Below are 13,886 nucleotides of genomic sequence, written 5' to 3'. Positions count from 1 at the left end.
AGATCAAAACAAGAGTTGCATGTAGCCACGTGCACATTTGTTCATATCCTTTGCTAGTTAGTGAGGTCTTAGACCAGTTATAGATCATTTGTAGTCAGCAGTGGGGTTGTGATTGCTTCCTACAAGAGCACAAAATGGCTGCATTTCTAGACATGAAAAGATAGTCATGTAAAGAGCTTTTTGTTTTGTTTTAAAAGGCCAATGTTGTGTTTTGAGACAGGCTTGAAAAAGCTAAGTAGCCAATAGGCAGAGGGTAGCATAATTTGCCTGATTCTCTGTTATAATGCTATGGGAATAATGATGCATTTTTTTGTTTTGTAAAGTGGTTTCTTGCGTCAAACAACACAATAACATTTCAGTCACCTCCTTGTCTAAAGGACAAGTGGATTAACAGGTTAATGTCAAGTCCTGCATGTTTTTTCAAAGTCTCATGGATTGTAGGCCTACATTGAACACCCCACATTGGCTACTACTGTAGGCTAAATGATAGAACAACTATTTCCATGATAAAATGCATTTTCTCCATTGTTTTTTATGTTAGACCACTCTGGTACAGGTCTACATTATGATCAAATAGCCACAGTAGCCTACCTGACCACTGTTAAAACTAACTTAAGGGTCTCCCAAGTGGCGCAGCAATATAAGGCACTGCATCGCAGTGCTAGAGGCGTCACTACAGACCTGGATTCGATCCCAGGCAGTGTCAGAACCGGACGTGATTGGAGTCCCATAGGGCGGCACACAATTGGCCCAGCGTCGTCCGGGTTATGGGAGGGTTTGGCCGGGCGTGCTTTACTTGGCTCATCGCGCTCTAGCGACTCCTTGTGGTGGGCCAGGCGTTTGCAGGCTGACCTCGGTTGTCAGTTGAACAGTGTTTCTTCTGACACATTGGTGCAGCTGGCTTCCGGGTTAAGTGGGCGGGTGTTAAGAAGCGCAGTTTGGCGGGTCATGTTTAGGAGGACGTATGATCCGGCCTTCACCTCCCGAGCCCGTTGGGGAGTTGCAGCGATGAGACAAGATCGAAATTTGGGAGAAAAAGGAGGTAAAAAAATGAATAATAATAATAATAATAACAAAGCGGGTACAGCCTCAGTGTTCACAGTAAGCGTGCGCTGGAAGTTGCACAGAATTTTCACAACGTACAAGTTTGCGCTCAGCAGACCTGAAATTTGCTCAGTGATTTAACATTGGTCGTGGGCAATGCGCAGAGACCAAGGATACTGCAGGTGTGTATGTGTGTGTGGTGTGACATTGCGTTATTCTGCATAGCGTAGCTCAATAAATCTTGCTGTGTGTGTGTGTTCGCGCGGATGCCTGTATGTGTGCATATGTGTGTGTGAGTCAGTCAGCCATACCCTCCAGTTCATTATAATTCTCCTAATGAGATTTGTACTGGTAGAGTCTAACGCATCCCCATGGGACACACACACACACACACACACACACACACACACACACACACACACACACACACACACACACACACACACACACACACACACACACCAACAACCCTCCAACAGACATGATTTGGTTTACAATGCTGTTTGTGGATTTGGTTTACAATACTGTGATATCACCATAACTCCCCCTTACACTTCTGGTATCTCCCTGACATAACCATAGAAATATAATCCATGGATTGATTTACTTACTTAATAGAATAAATGGATAACATTTTGATGGTTTCTATTCTATTCTATGACAGCTCTGTGGCTTTCTCCCTCCACCCCAGGGGCAAGCCAGAATACCACCCATACACTGACTGTAAAATCACCAACCGTCTGCTTGCTGTGTGTCTTTATTTTGGGTTTGTTCAGGGGATTCTGAAGATGTACTTTATGTACTGTCGGCCTACATTCCTTCCTGTAAGAAAGAGAATAATAGATACAGAGAAGAAAAGACAGAGAGGAATCAAAGAAAAAGAAAGGAAGAGAGAGAGAGAGAGAGAGAGACGAGAGAGAGAGAGAGAGAGAGAGAGAGAGAGAGAGCGAGAGAGAGCGAGAGAGAGAGAGAGAGAGAGAGAAGGTAGTGTGTGCAGTGGTTGCTAACTGAGGCTGTTGCCTGAGTTCTTGCTTTGCTGTCCTCAGAGATTGCTGCATCAATTAGTCTCACTGAATGCCTCCAATAAGAATTGAACCCAACGCTTTGTCTATCTCTCTCCTTCTCCCTCTCTCTTTCTCTCCCGTTCTCTTCACCATATGGTGTTCTTCAGCCTCTAGTCATTCTCATCACCATCAACACGCTGCATCTCATGTGGAAAATAGAAGTGTGTGTCTCCTCATAAGAGACAATGATGAAACAGGTTGATGATTTAAGGGTGCTTGGAGGCACTTTAAGATTTTAACATCATATTAGGCATGGAATTTGTATTTCTGTGCTAACTTTGCTTGTATCTGATTGATGGTTTCTGTTTGTGTGTGCAGGTTGGAGTTTCAGTATGGGCTCGGCTTACCAGTTCCACAGTTGGAGAGTGTTTGTGGTGGTGTGTGCTCTGCCCTGTGTGTGTGCTGTTGTAGCACTCACCTTCATACCTGAGAGCCCACGCTTTTTCCTAGAGGTAAGGAGTGTGTGTGTGTGTGTGTGTGTGTGTGTGTGTGTGTGTGTGTGTGTGTGTGTGTGTGTGTGGGGGTAACCCTCCTCTCTGTGTATAGATGGGTAAGCATGATGAGGCCTGGATGGTGCTGAAACAGATCCACGACACCAACATGAGGGCCCGCGGAGAACCAGAGAAAGTCTTTACTGTGAGTATACAGTAACTCTCTCTCTCTCGCTTGCTCGCACTCTTCTCTCTGTCTGTCTGTCTGTCTGTCTGTCTGTCTGTCTGTCTGTCTGTCTGTCTGTCTGTCTGTCTGTCTGTCTGTCTGTCTGTCTGTCTGTCTGTCTGTCTGTCTGCCTGCTTGCCTGCCTCTGTGTCTGTCTGTCTGTCTGTTTGTCGGTCTCTCTTTCGCTCACTCTCTCAAACTCTCTCTCTCTCTCAATTCAATTCAATAGCTTTATTGGCATGGGAAACATATGTTTACATTGGCAAAGCAAGTGAAGTAGAAAATAAACAAAAATTAAATAAATAATAAAGATTTACTGTAAACATTACACTCACAGAAGTTTCAAAACAATAAAGACATTTCAAATGTCATATTATGTCTATATACAGTGTTATAACGATGTGCAAATAGTTAAAGTACAAAAGGGAACATAAATGTGGGTTATATTTATAATGGTGTTTGTTCTTCCCTGGTTGCCATTTTCTTGTGGCACCAGGTCACAAATCTTGTTGCTGTGATGGCACACTGTGGTATTTCACCCAGTAGATAAAATTGGTTTTGTTTTCAAATTCTTTGTGGATCTGTGTAATCTGAGGGAAATATGTGTCTGTAATATGTTCATACATTTGGCAGGAGGTTAGGAAGTGCAGCTCAGTTTCCACCTCAGTTTGTGGGCAGTGTGCACATAGCGTGTCTTCTCTTGAGAGCCAGGTCTGCCTACGGTGGCCTTTCTCAATAGCAAGGCTATGCTCACTGAGTCTGTACACTGTCCTTAAGTTTGGGTCAGTCACAGTGGTCAGGTATTCTGCCACTGTGTGCTCTCTGTTTAGGGCCAAATAGCATTCTAGTTTGCTCAGTTTTTTGTTAATTCTTTCCAATGTGTCAAGTAATTATCTCTTTGTTTTCTCATGATTTGGTTGGGTCTAATTGTGTTCTCTATCTATCTATCTATCTATCTATCTATCTATCTATCTATCTATCTATCTATCTATCTATCTATCTATCTATCTATCTATCTATCTATCTATCTATCTATCTATCTATCTATCTATCTATCTATCTATCTATCTATCTATCTATCTATCTATCTATCTATCTATCTATCTATCTATCTATCTATCTATCTATCTATCTATCTATCTATCTATCTATCTATCTATCACAAACACACACACACATTGACTGTGTCTACCCCTGTACTGTAGGTGAACAGGATAAAGCTTCCTAAGCATCTGGATGAGTTGGTAGAGATGCAGTCAGACTCAGCCAACCCTGTGGCCAAAGTCCTCTTCAGGATCAGGACCGAACTCAGAGGGGTAGGAGTCCGATTCCCAGATGATATGAAAGCATTGTGATGAATGAATGTATCACTCTCTCCCTATTTCCATCTCTCTCTCTCTCTCTCTCTCTCTCTCTCATTTACTCTGTTTAGATCTGGTTAACGTTCATGAAATGTTTCAACTACCCGGTCAGAGACAACACCATCAAACTGGCCATCGTGTGGTTCACACTGTCTTTTGGGTAAGATTGTCCTCTCAACTCCACTCTGTTTAGTAAATGAAGGTGTTGAAGTGTTGCTCTTTTCTCAGCAGTACTTATCCCAGTTATCGGTCTGTCCCAGCTGAGTCTGTGTGTTCATAATGAAGTGTTTGACTCTGAGGTATAGCCAGTGTCTCTCTGATGTCCCTGTGATAAATGCTAACACGCTAACATGGAAAGAGATCGCCCATCTATACTGAACAAAAATATGAATGCAACATGCAGGATTTCCAAGATTTTACTGAGTTACAGTTCATAGAAGTAAATCAGTCAATTTAAATAAATGTATTAGGTCCTAATCTATGGATTTCACATGACTGGGCAGGGCACAGCCATGGGTGGGCCTGGGAGGGCATAGGCCCACCCACTGGGGAGTCAGGCCCAGCCAATCGGAATGAGTCTTTCCCCAGAAAAGAAAGAAGTACTCCTCAGCATACATTGCACTACTTTTCAAATGAACAACGTTGAAACAAAACAAGCTACGATGATGTCATTTCCTGCGTGCAGGTACTACGGCCTATCAGTGTGGTTCCCTGATGTCATCCATCACCTTCAGTCTGATGAGTACGCCTCCAGAGTGAAGACTCACAACAACGAACGTATAGAAGACTTCACTTTTAACTTCACCCTGGAGAACCAGATACACACCAACGGAGTGTTCGTCAACGACAGGTACTGTGTCAGCACGCACACACACACACACACACACACACACACACACACACACACACACACACACACATCAATGGAGTCCTCATCAATGACAGGTATTGTAACCAACAGACTCTCTTAAAGAGACTGTCTTTAATGTGTTAAACAGGCTATTTAAAAAAAAACAGTTTCTCCAATGATAATATATTTAAAGTAGCCTATCTCGTTCCATGTTTGCAGTGTGATCCGTCATTCCCGTAAACAACACACCGTTCCTTTATCTGTACCGCCTCCAGGAAATTAAAAAACATAATCTCTCTCCCTCGCCTCCTCCCTACCATTCCTTCTCTGTCTCTCTCTTTCTCCCTCCCTCTCTCTTTCTCTCCCTCCTCTCTCCTCCTCTCACTCCTTCGCCTCTCTTCCTCTCTCTCTATCTCTCTCTATGGAAAGGTTATTATTGCCTCTTTCAGAGGCCAGGGGAGACACCTCAATGTATATTTGTAGTATGCTTCTCCTCTGTACCTTATCTAGGAATACAACATGACACAACACACATATATATTAGATTAGATGAGAGGCAGTATTGTAATACAGTAGCTGTGGGGGAGGATAAGAGACAGGCATGCTGGGATATATCCGACACACAATATCACAGGACCATGTTGACGTACTACACCGCTTACATTAGAAACCATGGTTACCGTAGAACGGAAAACAATCTATTAGAGCTGTAATACGTGAGAGATGAACTTTGTTCATCTCAACACCGCGCGCGTGTGTTCGTGTGTGCGTGTGTGTGCGTGTGTGTGTGTGCGTGCGTGTGTGTGTGTGTGCACTTTGTGTTTTTTTTGTGCATCAACAATACTGGCGTTGCGTCTCTGTTTTGTAAAGTCTTTAATCAGTCCAGTCCAGCCCAGTCCAGTTCAACACGTCTCCTTATCTGGCATATAGGCCAGGCTTGGCTCCTAGTTAGTGGTCTCACACCGCTGGCTGCTGGAGAGGATATCATAAATCGTTTATTTGCCTGATTATAATCTCAGCTCCTCGGCTTTGTGTGGGTAGACCATAAATAAGTGTTGAAGGTGTAATGGAGTTGTTTTTCTTTTCTGCATTCTTCTTTTATTATTTTATTATTTTCTTCTCCTCTCCTCCTCTCCTTCTGTCCTAATCTCATATCCGGCTCGCTAGGTTCATCAGCATGAAGTTGAAGTCCGTCACCTTCGTAGACTCCACGTTTCAGAACTGTTACTTTGATGACGTGTCAACAGTAGGCTCGTTATTCAAGAACTGCAGCTTCGTAGAAGCCTTCTTTTATAACACAGGTGAGAGTCGACACACACGCACTTGGTTATTTACTTGAAATGTAACTCACGTCTCTTCCTCACAGCAACCATGTTATAGATGAGGTGTCCCCCTGCCTAGCCTCTCCTAAATCCCTATTACGCTTCGGACATAACTCTCTTCCTCTCCTCTCTCTATATTTCTCTGCTCTCTCTCTCTCTGCTCCCCCTCTCTCTATTCTCTCTTTCTTTCTGCTCTCACTGTCTCTGCTCTCTCGCTCTCTCTGCTCTCTCTCTCTCTCTCTCTCTCTCTCTCTCTCTGACACCTCATTCTCTGTATTGTGCCAGAGACAGGTTGTAGAGGAGAGTGAAGAGTGGGTTCAGGCAGTTATAACTTTTCCTTTGAATTTTCCCCTGCTGAGATTGCCTCTTTGCTTCCTGTTCATTGTGCTTGACAAAGAAACCGAGCCGTGTGCACCACCTACAATAGTATTGCAATGATCGTTACACACACATAGGCTCCTGCAGCATTAAGTTCAGTTCAATCTGATAGACAGAGTGTCACGCTCGTCGATAAAGATGGACCAAGGCGCAGCGTGAGTTGAGTTCCATATCTTTTATTAAAGTGAAACTAAGAAAACAACAAACGTGAAATCGTAGTGTTCAACACACTAACACAAAACAATATCCCACTGTCACGTCCTGGCCAGTATAAGGGTTAATTGTCATTGTAGTTTGGTCAGGACGTGGCAGAGGGTATTTGTTTTATGTGGTTCGGGGTGGTGTTTTGGTAAAAGGGCATTTGATTTAGTATTTCCGGGTTTTTGGTTATATTCTCTATGTTTATGTATTTCTATGTGGAGTCTAGTGAGTGTGTTTCTATGGTTGATTAATTGGGGTTGGGACTCTCAATTGAAGGCAGGTGTTTTCTCTTTGCCTTTGATTGAGAGTCCCATATATTAGGGTGTGTTTGTGTTTGTCATTGGTGGGAGATTGTTTCTTGTCTAGCGTATGTGAGCCTGAGAAGACTGTCTATATCGTGAGTTCGTTTTGTTATTTTGGTGTTCATTTTGAATTTATTAAACGTCAAGATGAGCATACACATACCTGTTGCGTTTTGGTCTCATCACTACGACAACTGTGACAGAATCTCCCACCAAACCAGGACCAAGCAGCAGAGGAAGGAGCAGAGGGATTTTGAATTGGACAAACGGGAGAGATGGACATGGGAGCAAGTTATGGCCGGAGAGGGCCCATGGAGAATGGCTGGTAAGGACCGGGAACGCTTCCGAGGAACACGACTGGCGTTGAAGCACGAGAGGCACCCCCAATACATTTTTTTGGGGGGGCCACACGGGTAGTTTGGCTAGGCCAAGGCAGAGCCAGAAGCCAGCTACCCGTGGTTATATGGAGGAGCGTATGAGGTGGAGGGCGCCATGTTTCGCTGAAGAGCGCACTATCTCACCCATACGCACGCACAGTCCGGTGCGCGTTATTCCAGCCCCTCGCAGGTGCCGTGCTAGAGTGGGCATCCAGCCTGGTAGGAGGATGCCTGCGCAGCGCATATGGTCGCTGGTACGCCTCCGAGGACCAGGCTACCCAACTCCCGCTCTACGCACGGCTACCATCAGGCCCCTGCACAGCCCAGTCCGCCCTGTACAAGCACCCCGCTCGTACAGGGCTACTAGTTCCATCCAGCCAGGACGGGTTGTGCAGGAGGTAAGATCAAGACCGCCTGTGCGCCTCCATAGCCCGGTGTTTCCAGTTCCTGTCTCTCGTGCGGACCCGGAAGTGCGTCAGCCCAGTCCGACTCGTCCTGTTCCCGCTCCCCGCACTAGCCTGGAGGTACGTGTTCCCAGTCTGGTACGTCCAGTACCAGCACCACGCACCAGGCTTCAAGTGCGTCATCCCAGTCCGACGTCGCCAGGGCTGCCCGTCAGTCAAGAGTCGCCAGAGCTGCCTCTCAGTCAGGAGTCGCCAGAGCTGGAGTAGGAGCGCAGAGCCGCCCGTATCAGGATAGAGTCCCCCGCCCGTAAAGGCCCGGAGATGCCAGAGCGGCCCGACTGCCCGGAGATGCCAGAGCGGCCAGACTGCCCGGAGATGCCAGAGCGGCCAGACTGCCCGGAGATGCCAGAGCGGCCAGACTGCCCGGAGATGCCAGAGCGGCCAGACTGCCCGGAGATGCCAGGGTGGCCAGACTGCCCGGAGATGCCAGAGTGGCCAGACTGCCCGGAGATGCCAGAGTGGTCAGACTGCCCGGAGATGCCAGAGTGGCCAGACTGCCCGGCGATGCCAGAGTGGCCAGACTGCCCGGAGCTGCCAGACTGCCCCATCGGCCAGGATGAGCCAGAGTGGCCCATCGGCCCAGAGTCTGCCGATTACGAAGAACCAAGGGAGTCGAGCAGCAACCCTGAACTGAGTAAGCCTGACAATCCAGAACTTAAAATGATTAACTGTTCAATTAATGAGTCTGTATACAGGGTGAAGAAGAGGAGGTCTGCCCAGGATCCAGAGCAAGGGGAGTCTGCCTACAGTCCGAGGCTGATCGGGGTCGGCAATCTGGAGGACAATAGGCCGGAGCCTGAACCACCACCTGCATAGGTGGGTTGGGGAGGGGGGTGTAGCACAAGTGCCGTCGGTGACGGCAGCCACCCTCCCTTCCCTCCCTTTACTTTAGGGGGATTTTTGTTGTTGTTTGGGGTTTTTGTTTTTCTTGAGGTGCTTCCGGGTTAGCACCTTTAGGGGGGGGGGGGTACTGTCACGTCCTGGCCAGTATAAGGGTTAATTGTCATTGTAGTTTGGTCAGGACGTGGCAGAGGGTATTTGTTTTATGTGGTTCGGGGTGGTGTTTTGGTAAAAGGGCGTTTGATTTAGTATTTCCGGGTTTTTGGTTTATGGTCTATGTTTATGTATTTCTATGTGGAGTCTAGTTTAATGTGGTTGATTAATTGGAGTTGGGACTCTCAATTGAAGGCAGGTGTTTTCTCTTTGCCTTTGATTGAGAGTCCCATATATTAGGGTGTGTTTGTGTTTGTCATTGGTGGGAGATTGTTTCTTGTCTAGCGTATGTGAGCCTGAGAAGACTGTCTATATCGTGAGTTCGTTTTGTTATTTTGGTGTTCATTTTGAATTTATTAAAAGTCAAAATGAGCATACACATACCTGCTGCGTTTTGGTCTCATCACTACGACAACCCTGACACCCACCAAGCAGGTGGGAACAGGGAACGAGGCAACGAACATCAGTTGCCTCTAATTGGGAACCATACTAAGAGCACCAACATAGAAATAAAAAGACTAGAACACCCCCTAGTCACGCCCTGACCTACAACACCATAAAGAACCAAGGGCTCTCCATGGTCAGGGCGTGACACAGAGGGTCACCAAATTAAACATTCTGCTCTAAAGTTAAGGCAAGGAAAGATATCCTTTCTAAATTGGCTTGGCTTCACACAGACCAATTCACGTTGTAATGTCATCTCAATGTACACTTGGTTAAACGCTCCCAGTTCTTGGTTAACGCTATCTTAAAATACTGTTTATGACATACAATACCAGTCAAAAGTTTGGACACAGCTACTCATTCAAGGGTTTTTCTTTATTTTTACTATTTTCTACATTGTAGAATAACCGTGAAGACATCAAACTATGAAATGACACATATGGAATCATGTAGTAACCAAAAAAGAGTTCAACAAATCAAAATATATTTTAGATTTTAGATACTTCAAAGTAGCCACCCTTTGCCTTGATGGCAGCTTTGCACACTCTTGGCATTCTTTCAACCAGCTTCACCTGGAATGCTTTTCCAGGTCTTGAAGGAGTTCCCAGATATGCTGAGCACTTGTTGGCTGCTTTTCCTTGGGTTGAGGTTGGGGGATTGTGGAGGCCAGGTCATCTGATGCAGCACTCCATCACTCTCCTACTTGGTCAAATAGCCCTTCCACAGCCTGGCGGTGTGTTTTGAAAAACAAATGGTAGTCCCAGAATGCTGCAGAATGCTGTGGTAGCCATGCTGGTTAAGTGTGCCTTGAATTCTAAATAAATCACTGACAGTGTCACCAGAAAAGCATCCCGACACCATCACACCTCCTCCTCCATACTTCACGGTGGGAACCACACATGCGGAGATCATCCGTTCACATACTCTGCGTCTTACAAAGACACGGAGGTTGGACCCAAAAATCTCAAATTTGAACTCATCAGACCAAATGTCCATTGCTCGTGTTTCTTGGCCCAAGCAAGTCTCTTCTTCTTATTGGTGTCCTTTAGTAGTGAAGGCCTGATTCACGCATTCTCCTCTGAACAGTTGATGTTGAGATGTGTCCGTTATTTGAACTCTGTGAAGCATTTATTTGTGCTACAATTTCTGAGTCTGGTAACTCTAATGAACTTATCCTCTGCAGCAGAGGTAACTCTGGGTCTTCCTTTCCTGTGGCGGTCCTCATGAGAGGCAGTTTCATCATCGCGCTTGATGGTTTTTGCGACTGCACTTGAAGAAACTTTCAAAGTTCTTGAATTGTTCCGGAATGACTGACATTCATGTCTTAAAGTAATGATGGACTGTCATTTCTTTTTGCTTATTTGAGCTGTTCTCTCCATAATATGGTCTTGGTCTTTTACCAAATAGGGCTATCTTCTGTATACCCCCCTACCTTGTCACAACACAATTGATTGGCTGAAACGCATTAAGAAGGAAAGAAATTCCACAAATTAACTTTTAACAAGGCACACCTGTAAATTGAAATGCATTCCAGGTGACTACCTCATGAAGCTGGTTGAGAGAATGCCAAGAGTGTACAAAGCTTTCATCAGCAAAGGGTGGCTACTTTGAAGAATCTCAAATATAAAATATATTTTGATTTGTTTAACACTTTTTTGATTACTACATGATTCCACATGTGTTATTTCATAGTTTTGATGTCTTCATTATTATTCTACAATGTAGAAAATAGTAAAAAATAAAGAAAAACCCTTGAATGAGTAGGTGTGTCCAAACTTTTGACTGGTACTGTATGTTATATCATCGTTATGACTGTTACGAAGTCTTCTGAAGTAAGGTTCAGGTAGAGTGCAATTTAATTATAAGAGCACCTGACTAATGGTTGAACCCGACGACACCTCCAGGACACCAAGTGTTTCTGAGGGAGTAGTGAATTTGGGGGACTGTAAACAGTCACGGTGCAGTTCAGCTGATTCAGGTTTAGAAACAGTTCCCCTTCAGCCTTTAGGAAACAGCTGAACATGAAAACAGTTTGGGCGTGTCAGCTTGGTGCAAAAGCCACATGGGAAATGTAGTCTTACTGCCTCTAGCAGTGACACTCCTCCTGGGAGCAGAGACCAAAGAGAGAGGAATGGGGGAGGGAGGCTGTGGTAATGGAGGGAGAGGGGAGAGAGAAAAAGGGAGTGAGAGATGAAGAGAGAGAGGTAAAGAGAGGGCAGAGTGTTTGCTGCCTTTGTCTCTTTAATGTATATTAATAGTTTTCCGATCAGAGTTACGTAGTTATCCCTAAAAGACCTGGGATGTTTTTGCTGATGGACCATGTTTTTGACCCACCTCCCACCCCCTGTTCACCCTTCCCTTCATCAAGATAAGTTACTGAGACAAAGAGGCAGGGTGATACCATTTGTGAATGATAGGGGGAAACATGAGTTAATAAAGGACTTATAGGCCTACTGACTTTCCTTATGATAAGGGGATACCTAGTCAGTTGTACAACTGAAATGTGTCTTCCGCATTTAACTCAACCCGTTTGAATCAGAGAGGTGCGGAGGGCTGCCTTAATTGACATCCATGTCTTCAGCATCCGGGGAACTGTGGGTTAACTGCCTTGTTCACGGGCAGAACGACAGATTTTTACCTTGTCAGCTCGGGGATTCGATCCAGCAACCTTTCAGTTACTGGCCCAACGCTCCTACCCGCCAGGCTACCTGCCACGGGTTCAACCACAGCAACAAAATCCACCTGCCAGACAAAAAGCACAGAAAGGAGTCAAATTAGTACTCTTCATTCTCTGTTCGTCTCCATGTCTTTCTCTCCAGATATTGACGATACTAAGCTGGTTGGGTCGAGGGTAATCAACAGTTCATTTCATCACAACAAAACGGGCTGTCAGATGACTTTCGACGACGACTACAGCGCCTACTGGGTCTACTTTGTCAACTTCCTGGGGACGCTCGCCGTGTTGCCCGGCAACATAGTCTCCGCCCTCCTGATGGACAAAATAGGGCGCCTGAGCATGCTGGGTAGGACTGTTTCAATTGTACACATTTTTGAAAGTATGTCTTTGGAACTCAGATAGAGTTTCAATTGCATGACTACCCCACTGGAGTTTGACATTGCTGTGAAATGAAGCAAAACAATCATCACCAAAAAGAGTATGTATTTGTAATGTGTTACCAAATGACATCTCGTGTTTTTGTGATCTTGAGTGTAATAGCATGTTTTGTCCTCCAGGGGGCTCCATGGTGCTGTCAGGCATCAGCTGTTTCTTCCTGTGGTTTGGTACCAGCGAGTCTATGATGATCTTCATGCTGTGTCTCTATAACGGCCTCAGCATATCAGCCTGGAACTCCCTGGATGTAGTCACTGCTGAGCTTTACCCTACAGACAGGAGGTGGATAGATCGCGCACGCACACACACACACACACACAGACACGCACACACACACACACACACACACACACACACACACACACACACACACACACACACACACACACACACACACACACTGACTCTCTCCTCCTCTCCTCCTCTCCAGGGGTACAGGCTTTGGCTTCTGTAATGCCATGTGTAAGCTGGCAGCGGTGCTGGGGAACCTGATCTTCGGCTCTCTGGTTGGCATCACTAAGGCCATCCCCATCCTGCTGGCTTCGACTGTACTGGTGGGAGGAGGACTGGTGGGGCTACGGCTGCCTGACACACGCGGCAATGTCCTGATGTAGAACTACACATACCCAGCAGCCTTCACTCATGTGCTGGTTAGACTTTTGTTGAACATGCTGTCATAAGGACTACATATCTGGGCTGGTATTCAAGTATGCTATCTGGCCAGCTTCATGCTTAGCCAATTAGCTAAGCTAAACAATAGTACACGCCGTAACAGCACAAAGTCGGTTGTCATAAAGACATGTAGTGTCTTTGTTTTACGACAGTGTTATGTAGGCCTTATTACAGCATGTTCAAATAAGGTAATAGAGAAACACCAATGGTTGCCCTACACAGGCGCCACACGGAATACACGTGTGTAAAAGGCTTTACCACCAATCACTCACTGTACTCTGTCTTTAGTTCAGATTTTACTGTAAAATATGGGCATTCATTCATTTGTTTGCTTGTTTATTTATTAATTTGTCTATCAATAATGTAATAATGTTATTTATTGTGTCGCTGCTGTGCTATCTTGTACTTCAAACCAAAAGGCCAAAAAGTGCTGTACACTTCAGAGTGGGGCGGGATTTCTCCTTTCAAAATAGTCAATTATTCATGATGTATGTTCAAGCCTTTTGCACCCCCAGCTCCAATTGCAAGAAAAACATTGCCATAGTAAAATAGAAATAGTAAGAAATAGCTTTTAGTGTCGTCAAAAGTTACAGCAAATTCAGCAGCTACATTTCTAAAGAAAACTGTGTGTGTGTGTGTGTGTGT

At 45.3% G+C, this 13,886-nt stretch overlaps 1 protein-coding gene across 1 annotated transcript in view; it reads left to right on the top strand.

Moving 5' to 3' along the window:
• LOC106563032 (synaptic vesicle glycoprotein 2C) overlaps nt 1-13,616 on the top strand; it is a 70,940-nt gene extending 57,324 nt beyond the window's left edge. Inside the window, exons 5-13 of the mRNA XM_014128239.2 lie at nt 2,427-2,560; nt 2,655-2,744; nt 3,971-4,081; nt 4,198-4,286; nt 4,812-4,976; nt 6,144-6,277; nt 12,277-12,480; nt 12,692-12,851; nt 13,000-13,616. Coding sequence (XP_013983714.1) covers nt 2,427-2,560; nt 2,655-2,744; nt 3,971-4,081; nt 4,198-4,286; nt 4,812-4,976; nt 6,144-6,277; nt 12,277-12,480; nt 12,692-12,851; nt 13,000-13,183 — 1,271 coding nt within the window. The 3' untranslated portion in view covers nt 13,184-13,616. The remainder of the gene's footprint in view (nt 1-2,426; nt 2,561-2,654; nt 2,745-3,970; nt 4,082-4,197; nt 4,287-4,811; nt 4,977-6,143; nt 6,278-12,276; nt 12,481-12,691; nt 12,852-12,999) is intronic.
• Nucleotides 13,617-13,886: the final 270 nt, after the last annotated feature.

Source organism: Salmo salar, chromosome ssa11 (assembly GCF_905237065.1).
Source record: "Salmo salar chromosome ssa11, Ssal_v3.1, whole genome shotgun sequence".
In the NCBI taxonomy this organism is placed as follows: domain Eukaryota; kingdom Metazoa; phylum Chordata; class Actinopteri; order Salmoniformes; family Salmonidae; genus Salmo; species Salmo salar.
Note: the sequence above shows the minus strand (reverse complement) of the source record. Positions and strands in the feature narration are given on the sequence as shown.